Source organism: Xenopus laevis, chromosome 7S (assembly GCF_017654675.1).
Source record: "Xenopus laevis strain J_2021 chromosome 7S, Xenopus_laevis_v10.1, whole genome shotgun sequence".
NCBI lineage: Eukaryota > Metazoa > Chordata > Amphibia > Anura > Pipidae > Xenopus > Xenopus laevis.
Window position 1 is genome coordinate 11416483 of NC_054384.1, and position 11224 is coordinate 11427706.

General features: G+C 42.7%; 1 protein-coding gene across 2 annotated transcripts in view; it reads left to right on the top strand.

The window, feature by feature from the left end:
* ctbp2.S (1.S) overlaps window positions 1–9783 on the top strand; it is a 45825-nt gene extending 36042 nt beyond the window's left edge. For both annotated transcript variants that reach the window (XM_041570884.1, XM_018227360.2), the window contains 5 exons: window positions 2064–2194; window positions 3624–3751; window positions 3824–3941; window positions 5622–5677; window positions 9242–9783. In XM_041570884.1, coding sequence (XP_041426818.1) covers window positions 2064–2194; window positions 3624–3751; window positions 3824–3941; window positions 5622–5661 — 417 coding nt within the window. In that variant the 3' untranslated portion in view covers window positions 5662–5677; window positions 9242–9783. The remainder of the gene's footprint in view (window positions 1–2063; window positions 2195–3623; window positions 3752–3823; window positions 3942–5621; window positions 5678–9241) is intronic.
* The last annotated feature ends 1441 nt before the right edge of the window (window positions 9784–11224 follow it).

Genomic DNA, 11224 nt, shown 5'->3' on the forward strand with positions numbered 1-11224 from the left:
GAAGAGAAACAGATGCTGAGAGAGGGATAGTGAAGATAAACGTGATTATTTCAGAAACAATGCAGAATAATTAATTGATTTTATGTACAAAATTTCTTATTTCAGTGTGATAAAGCTTATATTAAATTTTCATTTTCGCGATAGTTCCCCTTTAAACAAGCAGGCAGTGGAACTAGTCAAAGCAATCAGACGATATGGATCTTCCAGCACATTCACAGCACACAGTGTAAAACCTTCGCAGTACCACACGTTACCTCTCAGGGTGATTTTCCCATGGGATATCTTGCTCCTTCGTACTTTCCCTGCTCCTGAGTTCACCCGCACGTGTCCCTGTCTGAGGCTTGATCTCCATAAGGGTCAAAACCCCCAACTACTCTCCTTGTTGGAGCCAGAAAGCTGCTCACTAAATACCTGCCTCTGAGTTTTGCTCCTAGAGCAACTATTACGGTATATAAACTTCTGCTGCTAAATAATCTTTCCCTAATCACCGCTCAGACCCTCTCCTGTACTACCCACCTCCTCACAAGGTGGGATCCAGGAAGAGAGTCCTGAGCACATGTGCTCTCCCTTTTAGATACTGCCACCTACTGGGCCAACCTTGAACTGCAATGGACCCAGGAAAAGAGAGACACAGCTGTCTGGGTGAATCAGAGGACCACTTAGGTGTCCAAATGCCTGAGTAAAACATACCTAAACCTCTACACTAAACGTCTAAATATTTTCACGACCCCAGCAATATCAGTGCCCCAAGATTGAACTGATGGCTACCCTGTTCAAAGGTCAATTTTAAGACCTGATTAAAGTAAAACTAAGTCTATTACACCAAAAAACACAGAGCTGCTATAAATTACCAGTTGGAAACTCGCCATTTTTTTAAAGCAAATAAAGACTCTCCAAGGCTCTGTTTTCCTATTGGCTGCGTCCTAAAGCTTTGTAGGTATTGACACTGGACAGGATGAAACAGAGTATGTGGTGCATTACTCATACCTCCCACTTGTCCCGTTTTTACAAGGACAGTCCCTCTTTTGACAGCTCAACCCGCAGTCCCTCGTTTGTACTGGAAAGTCAGAAAAAAGAAACAATGCTTCTAACTTAATTGGCTTTTGGCAGAGAGCCCAGAACAGCCACGAGGTTCAGATAAGATACTTTTGTAACAATTTTGAGATAAGCAAATAAGTAATTGTAACAATATAAGATAACAGGTCTCTTGGGAAAAGTTAGACTCACAGCTTAAAGGGCAATTCACCTTCATTAGCAAAACTGTAATAAGTGAAAAAAAACACAGAAACATGTTCAAACTTTTATAACCTGCCAAATTTTGTAAAATGAAACATAGTAATTAGGGGTGTGGCCACTTAAATGGGCGTGGTCAAAATTTTTCCTGCACTGCAACGGTTTTTATTTCCAAAATGTTTGGAGACATGGGTTATGCTTGTGTTCCATTGGGGTGTCAGTTCTAACCTGCTTTGTGACTGTGCCCCTGAATAAATGTTGGGGAAACTATCTAGATTATAATGGTTTGTTCTCCTTTAAATAAAGTTTTAATATGACGTAGACATTGATATTCCAAGACAATTTGCAATTGGTCTTCCTTTTGTATGGTTTTTCAGTTATTTAGCTTTTTGTTCAGCAGCCCTTCATTTGGTATTTCGGCACCTATCTGGTTGCTAGGTTCTAATTTACCTTAGCAACCAGGCAGTGGTTTGAATGAGAGATGGGAATCTGAATAGCAGAGAGCCTACACAGAAAGATAAGTAATAACAAGTAGCAATAACAATAAAATTGTAGCCTCATAGGGCATTCATTTTTGATTGCTGGGGTCAGTGACCCCTCATCCCATTTGAAAGCTAGAAAGAGGCAGAAGAGAAAGGCAAATAATTCCTAAACTATATAAAAATAAATAATGGAAACCAATTGCAAAGTTGCTAGGAATAGGGTGAAGCCTTTGGCCTTGTCATACTAGTCACCAACATATTTGCTTGTCCTTACTATAATATAACATTGTATAATCAGCACAAAGCACAGGCCGGGTTTCTAAAATCTGTCTTTATCTTTCTCTGCAGATGAGACAAGGAGCCTTCCTAGTGAACACAGCGCGAGGGGGTCTTGTGGATGAGAAATCTTTGGCCCAGGCGCTGAAGGAGGGTCGAATACGAGGAGCCGCCCTGGATGTACATGAAGTTGAGCCCTTCATGTGAGTTTCATTATACATGGTATTTAGGCACCAAATCCACTTTTAGGGATTCAACCAAATAAAAAATCGTTTGAAGAAAATGCTGATACTGAACCTAATCCAACCCCTAATTTGCATATGCAAATTAGATGTAGGAAGGATTAAAGAGAACTGTTCGTGTTAAAAAAATGGAAAAACAAAAAAGTATTCGGATTCAGTTCGGCCAGGCACTTCTGCTGAAAAAGGACAACTCCTGGCGACTCCTGGATTCGGTGCATCCCTAGTATTTACTGAGCAGGGGCAATGTAAACCGACAGTGTTTAATAAATGCTGACAGTTCTTCTGAACTTTTTGCAGTTTTAAAAGTAGAAGGCTTAATGATTGCTTATTAGACTATAACTTATTTGTTGAATCCTTATATTGAGACCCCCAAACATGCATAAAATCAGATATACAATATGTTCTATTGTAGAAAGTAGGGATGCACCGCATCCACTAATTTGGATTCAGCCAAACCCCCGAATCCTTCGCAAAAGATTTGGCGAAATACCGAATGCAATCCTAATTTGCATATGCAAATTAGGGGTGGGAAGGGGAAAACATTTTTTACTTCCTTGTTTTGTGACAAAAAGTCACATGATTTCCCTCCTGCCCCTAATTTGCATATGAAATTTTGTGACTTTTTTTTCGGTTCGGCCGGGCACAAGGATTACGCCAAATCCGAATCCTGCGGAAAAAGGGCGAATCCTAGCCGAATCCTGGATTCAGTGCATCCCTAGTTGAAAGAAATAGTACATTATTTAAAGGCTCATGGAGACCCAACTACAGTAGCATGGGACCCATAGGGAGCATAGGGTCAGCTCAACAGCTTTCTTTCAAAGATTTATCAATTTCGAATTAAAAAAACGTTGAAATTCGAATTCAAAAAGACCAACTGAAAATTGTTGAAAGGTTTTTTTTTGGTCCGTTTTCGATCGAATATTCGGCTGAATTTTTTTCCCAAAAATCAAATCAGGGACAAACACAAAAAAACCTTGTGAAAATCCGAATTGTGAGTTTTTTCCCCCAAATTGTTTGCTGTTTTCATGCTTTTTCCTGAAGAATTTTTCGGATTTTTGCCCCAAAAAAAAGTCAGAAATAGTCAGATTTCGTGATAATTCTAGCGCATTGCCTTATATACAACCTCGGATTTTCAGATTCTACGTTTTTCCATCCTCGGGTGATATAATAAATCTTGAAAAATTAGAGGGTTTTTTTTTTCTCCTACAAATTTTTTTTTTTTCCACTTTTCATGTTTTTGGCATTCGGACTAATAAATAACCCCCTTACACTTTGAAAGAGTGCAGCTGAGCTGAAAGCCTAATATTGGCGGTCTAAAATTGCTGATTATATGCACGTGAAAATCTTTAGTGCACAGTTAAGAGCTACAAGGCAATGTTTTCATTGGCAGATTTGCACAGGGCCCACTGAAGGATGCCCCGAACCTGATCTGCACCCCCCACACGGCATGGTACAGTGAACAGGCCTCTCTGGAGATGAGGGAAGCTGCCGCCACAGAGGTGCGCAGAGCAGTTACAGGTAAGTGTGTTCCATCCAGGGGAATAATAGGAGCTGTATATATTGTGTAATGTAATGTCTTTTTCACTTAAGGTCGCATCCCAGACAGTCTTAGAAACTGTGTGAACAGAGAGTTTTTAGTGGCATCAGCTCAGTGGCCAACGATGGAGCAACCGGTGACAAATGTGGAGTTGAACGGTGCTGCCTACAGGTGAGAAAATGTGTTATAAATCACAGCTGAATCAATGGAAAGAAATCCAGAGATTTCCTACTTCAGCTGCCCAGTTACAGAACAATTCAGGTCTGGATACTGCCAGGGTGGAGGCTGTAATCTGGTTAAAGGAGGTTGAAACCCTTGAAAGAAACTAATGTCGAACTGGTCTAAGCGTTCTTCTGAGCACTTTTGCAATTTACATATTTTTTCCCTAGTTTTCAAGATATTAACTTTTATTTTTTACACTGCTACCATAAAGAATTGAACAGTACCACCTGCTGTTCAGTTTGGCCAACCAGCCACAGAAAATGAAGTTAGAACTGATCAGAGCAACACAAGACTTTCCTCTGCTCAGTATATGAATTTTCTGCCGTCTGTGTTAGGGTTGCCACCTTTTTGCCCGTCAAACTTTGGGCAGGGGGCGGAGCTGTGATATAATGGGGTTGAGCAGTGAGGCGTCTGGGGCGGGTCGTGACATCAGGGGTGGGGCTATGATGTGTCGATTGGTCAATCATAGGGAATCATGCCCAGTTCTCCTAATATGGAAAACCGGACAGGCAGTTTTGACCCGGACAGACCCTTAAAAAAACAGGACTGTCCGGGTCAAAACCAGAAAGCTGGCCACTCTAGTCTGTTTACATGTTGGGCTGCTTGGGCTATTGGCCAGAAGATTGTGACTACTGTCAGTGGCTTAACTTCAGAGTGCTGCGCCCTGTAAAAAAAATTTGGGGGTACCCTCCTTTGCACATGTATTAATGGGTGACTCTCGATGTGTGAAAATCACTGGTATCTCTGAACACCCCTCAGGAATATTTAGCCATTTTTTTTTTGGTCAGTATAATGTCACTTTAAGATCAGTTACCAAGTTAGGAAAGATTGATTGGTTCAGTCTATAACTCAACGGTAATGTAAAGGTCAACTAAACCCCTAACTGACAAACCAATGGCAATGTAACTGTTTAATGGCTGAGGTCATGAGGTTTGCGTAACAAAAGGTCAAATTCCATTTAAAAATCCATTTACAACCTTATAGAGAGATATATGAGAAAAAAGATATTCTTTAAAGGCGTTGTTCACAACTTTTTCTTTTTCTACCGTTTTTCTAATATTGAAGTGTAAAGTGTCATTTTTTTCACCTCGGGGAAAGGGGGGTCGCCGACCCTGTTAAACTGTTCTAAATTGATATTTAGTGGATCCATTTCTTATGTTTGTCCCTGCTGAGCAGAATCTCTGGGTTTCATTACAGTCAGCTGTTAGAATTGATACAATTGTTGCTAATACTCCAGAGATGCTGCTGAGAAATGGATCAACTAAATGTTGCAAAATTGATAGATTTTTGGAAAAACTGGAAAAAATAAATTATAGAAAGTAATTTAAAAAAGTCTTTATTTCTGGGAAATAATCTGAAAACAATGGAACTGAAAAAAGTGCTTGGAAGGTTAACAAGCCCTTTACACAGGCTGTATTATTAGTTCTCATTTGTGGAGCCCCCTACTGAGAGATTTGTGTAGTCAAACAACAGCGCCATACAAGACAAGGTTAAAGCCGTCTACACTTGTGTTATAATTTCCTTATTCACTGTCTTTTTTTCCCTTGTGAATGTGCAAAGCCACTGGCTATAGGCCGTCTCTATCCTGTGTCTGTGCTTCTGACTGTGCTCTTGTGTCTGTCTGTACAGATCTGTATGCTCGCAGCCACTGCAGGGGGAGAAGCGCTGAGTGTCAACTGCAACCTGTAAGCAAAAACATTTCTGACTTTTTTCCACCTAACCCTTTATCTTCTTCCAGAATTGCCTTTAACAAACTGAGACATGAGGGAAAGAGCTCATAGGTAGTGATGATCGTCCTGTTTCACTTCATCAAAAAAATTGTAAGACCGTGAAAAAAATTCAGAAAACTGCAAAAAAATTTGGAGAACACATTGAAGTCAGTGGGCTTTACCTTTTTTTTTTTCGAGCGACGTATTTTTACTCATATGTATTTTTACTCATATGTCACTGGTTGCTTTTCTTGTGGTGACTTTTTTGCCTTAGCTACTTTTTTGTCCAAATGCATTAAAGGAGAAGGAAGGGTTAAAAATAAGTAAGTCTTATCAGAAAGGTCCACCTAAATATACCTGTAAACCCTCAAAGTAATGCTGCTCTGAGCTAATCCAGCTCATAGTTATTTAGTGCTGTTAGCAAGGGTGGAAAGGAGCAAAGGTGGGAAAGGAGCATGGGGGGGGGTAAAGGAGCAAAGGAGCATGGGGGGGAAAGGAGCATGGGTGGAAAGGAGCATGGGTGGAAAGGAGCATGGGTGGAAAGGAGCATGGGTGGGGAAAGGAGCAAAGGTGGGAAAGGAGCAAGGGTGGGAAAGGAGCAAGGGTGGGAAAGGAGCATGGGGGGGAAAGGAGCAAGAGTGGAAAGGAGCAAGGGGGGAAAGTAGCATGGGTGGAAAGGAGCAAGGGTGGAAAAGAGCATGGGGGGGAAAGGAGCAAGGGTGGAAAGAAGCATGGGGGGGGGGAAGGAGCAAGGGTGGAAAGAAGCATGGGGGGTTGAAAGGAGCAAGGGTGGAAAGGAGCATGGGGGGAAAGGAGCAAGGGTGTAAAGGAGCATGGGGGGTTGAAAGGAGCAAGGGTGGAAAGGAGCATGGGGGGAAAGGAACAAGGGTGGAAAGGAGCATGGGGGGAAAGGAGCAAGGGGGGAAAGGAGCATGGGGGGAAAGGAGCAAGGGTGGAAAGGAGCATGGGTGGAATGGAGCATGGGGGAAAGGAGCATGGGGGGAAGGGAGCAAGGGTGGAAAGGAGCAAGGGGGGAAAGGAGCAAGGGGGGAAAGGAGCAAGAGTGGAAAGGAGCAAGGGGGGAAAGTAGCATGGGTGGAAAGGAGCATGGGGGGGGAAGGAGCAAGGGTGGAAAGAAGCATGGGGGGGAAGGAGCAAGGGTGGAAAGAAGCATGGGGGGTTGAAAGGAGCAAGGGTGGAAAGGAGCATGGGGGGAAAGGAACAAGGGTGGAAAGGAGCATGGGGGGAAAGGAGCAAGGGGGGAAAGGAGCATGGGGGGAAAGGAGCATGGGGGGAAAGGAGCAAGGGTGGAAAGGAGCATGGGTGGAATGGAGCATGGGGGAAAGGAGCATGGGGGGAAGGGAGCAAGGGTGGAAAGGAGCAAGGGGGGAAAGGAGCAAGGGTGGAAAGGAGAAAGGGGGGGAAAGGAGCAAGGGGAGAGGAGCATGGGTGGAAAAGAGCAAGGGTGGTATGAAGGAAAGTAAGTGTAATAGCAATTAATGGGGCACAGAAGAAATCTTTCTTGTATTGAAAACAGGTGAGAGAATTCTCACACCATTGCTTTAAGATGAAATGGCATGGTCAGGCCAATTGCAGAAATCTCACTGTGTTGGTTGGAGAGTCGGGAAAGCCATGTTTGCAGAAAACGAGAGAGATTTGTTCTGGTTGCTAAAGGTATAATATACTGGTTGGAAAGACTGGGCTTTCAGCATACTCACTAAAGGAGTGGTTCACCTTTAAGTTAACCTATAGTATATTATAGAATAGTGCAGTGCAGTGCTAAGCAACTCTTTAATTGGTCTTCATTATTTATAGTTTAATTATTTGCCTTCTTCTTCTGACTCTTTCCAGTTTTCAAAAGGGGTCATTGACCCCTTCTAAAAAAACAAATGCTCTGTAAGGCTACACATTGAATGTTATTGTTACTTCTGATTACTCATCTTTCTATTCAGGCCTCTCCTATTCATATTCAAATCATGGTTGCTATTGTAATTTGGTCCCTAGCAACCAGATTGCTGAAATTGCAAACTGTAGAGCTACTGAATGATAAATAATTTAAAAACCACAAATAATAAAAAAGCAAAACCAATTGCAATTTGTCTCAGAATATCACTCTACATCATACTAAAAATTAACTCATAGGTGAACAATCACTTTAAGAAGGATCCCCACTGGTCTTTGGTCCAAAAATGGGAACAGGATTTTGAAGTAATGCTGCTGCCCTCTAGCTGTAGCTGATATGTAGTTCATGCACACATGGTACTGTAAGAAAGCCAATGCCATTTTTTAACAATATAACTATAAAATAAAACAAATTAACTCGCAGAGGAATTCTAGGAATGGAGATATTAACAGGGGTTAGTGGGGAAGAGGAAAGTCCAGTTCCTTATACAACTCCAGTCTTGATAGCAAACCTTTGAAAGATAATATATAATAATGCCATTGGCAAATGTATTTCCCGGCAGTTTGTGTAACCCTGTGCCGATCATTAACCCCCGCTGAGCCAGCTTCTTTGTTGCAGTGACTAAAGCTGGCCATTGACACAAAGATAAAGTCGCATGTATCAAAGTTTCGGGTGATTTTCAGATTGTGTGTGGTTCATCCTGACATTTTTCATTCCATGGTAATCGTTTGTTTAGTTGATCGGACTGGTTAGAAGATTTCTGTCGGCCAACGATAATATCTCTGCATGTATTGCCTGTCTGACCATATCAATGGGTGACTGTCACATGACTTTCATATGATTGTTGTCACTGGCTAAACATTCTGTGATTTGTTCTTTTACTACTTTATTTAATCCGAATGGTTAGTGGCAGGTCCGGACTGGCAATCTGTGGGTTCTGGCAAATGCCAGAGGGGCTGCTGTATGGTCCCATATAGTGGGCTGGTAGGGGGCTGTTTGGGACTGTGTGTACTTGGAATGGCAGGGCCTATTTTGACTCCCAGTCGAGGCCTGGTTAGGTGACAAATCTCCTCTTCTTCGGGGGCAACTAATCTCCCCGAACTGCTTTCCCCTGCCTTTCCGCCCCGTAGAATGAAAATCGCAGACGGGATGGCACTGGGAGTGCTTCATTTTCCGAAGTCGCCTCACAAGGAAACTTCGGAAAATGAAGCGAGATCTGTCACCGGACGACTAATCACCCCGAATCTGACCGTGTGTCTCTGCCCTTAGTGGCAGATTGCCTGCAGACATTTGATGCAGGTGGGCAATACACTGGGTTCTTATTGGAGGAATCCATACACACTGTTGAAGGCATCTGGATGTACTTCCCTCAAACATTCATTCACATCAAAGTAGAAGGCGTAGCTACTAGCTGTACAGTATTCTGTTAACTATTGTTCACTAACACCAACCCTGAAAGCCTATATTTCCTTTCCCTCACTATGATAATCTAATAATGTCACATTCAAATTCCTGTATCACAATCTGCATTCCATACAATCAGAGCAAATATGAGATAATATAAACTGCTCACACGGCATGAAGCTTCTCTACCATAGTTCTCTATTGCTGATCGGTTTGCTTTTGTCTATGTGCAGATGTCTCGGTGGTGGCCATTATCTCAACCAGCAGTCAATCAACACCAAGGATATGTCCAAATGGCATTACCGCTTCATATAACATCCCCTCAGTAATTCCTTCTTCAACCAGCTCTCATGTAACAGAGACCAATATACTGAGCAATAGAAAATGGCTGTGACGGACTGTTTCAGGCGGCAGTTTACAACCCATCAGTTTAGGAAAAGAGAGCAACGGTGTCTGTTCTAGTGCTAGATTCAGCAGCCATGTTTATCACACTGTGCAATGTTATATCTCATTAAATACAACACAAGGGAAGATGATGATTGAGACAAGCAGCCAATATCAGCAGCTTCCGCTCTCTTCTGTCCTACATGGTGGAGCTCGAGGACTGGTTACGTCGGTTTTACATGGGAAACCAGAACACTGGCATTCAATGGTCGTCCAACACCAACCAGATGGAATATTTCGTGTGTTTTTATCTTGTCTGTTTGTCCTTCTGCTCCAATGGCTCAGGAAATCTATTGTCTAGTTACAAAATAATAATTATTTTTTAACACAGGATTCTTGTCTTTTCAATTCTCTTCTGCTTTATATATTCCCTGAATTCATGTTGATCCCCCGTAAGTTTTGATTAGAATAAAAAATGGATTACACAAGAACAGGGGCAAAGTTTACACTGAATGCAGGGAGAAAATTGTAACCACTGGATTACTTTCCATAGGAACAGGAGGCGATTACACACCATTCCTGGAGTCCCATCACCACAGTTTCTTCCTAAGAGGTGAGGGGGACAAAAACAAAGTAAAAACAAAATCAGTATTCACTTTTTAGGCCCATATCAATAGCAAGCTCTATTACCCTATATGAGTGAATAGAGCTCTGTTTTACACTTATAAATGTTACCCCAGGATTGGGGAGGAATTGTGCAGATGAAGGTGCATGATGCCAGTAGCTAAGCAGCCAAGATCCCCATAAAACATAAAGCTACACAAAGCAACTTCATCTGGAGTTTCCATTTAAAGGAGAATACCCTAAACTTAAAAAAAATCCCTACCCTACATAGACCCCCTTCCTCCCCCCAGCCTAAAGGTGGCCGTACACGGGCCGATAAAAGCTGCCGACAGACCGAGTCGGCAGCTTATTGGCCCGTGTATGGGGGCCCCTGACGGGCTTCCCCGATCGAGATCTGGCCAAAAGTTGGCCAGATCTCGATTGGATGGGACTAAAAATCCCGTCGGACCGCGACCGCATCTGTTCGTTGATGCGGTCCCGCGATCTGACCGCCCGTTCCCGTTCGCTAGGATCCAATCGTTGGGCCCTATCGGATCAGCCCGATATTGCCCACCTCAAGGTGGGCATATCAGAGAGAGATTGCCAAACGAGCGGATCTCTCCGTGTATGACCACCTTTACTGTTACACCGGGCAAATGTCCCTAACGTTTTACTTACCCCTCGGTGCAGATTCAGGCATCGGAGTTCACAGGCGCCATCTTCTTCTCTTCGGAAATCTACAGATACGAGGCCGGCATGACTGCGCATGTGTAGTTGGAGCAATTTTCTGCTTTGCGACAACTACACATGCGCCAAAACATTTGAAAATTGTGAAGCGCCAGTCTCGCTACGAAGATTACTGAAGCGGCTGAAGATGGTGCCCGTGAACTCCGATGCCTGAATCTGCACTAAGGGGTAAGTACAGCAATTCTAGGCAGATCAGGCTTCAGTGCTCCTTTGAAACATACTTAGGTGTTCCATATTCTGTACAAAAACCCTCGACCTTATGCCTTTTTATGACAATGGACTCCCCGGTGGAACCCAAAAATAGTGTGTGCTTGTTCTACTAACAAGGTTATGTTTTGTTTTGTTTTTTTAATAGTAGGTAACACTAAACACAATAATACCTGCTTATGGGCTACTTTCTGACTTATAAAAGTCACTTTTTTTGTAGCAATCACCTTCTCACAGGGAGACAATTTACATACCTACTGCAAGGAATTATTTGG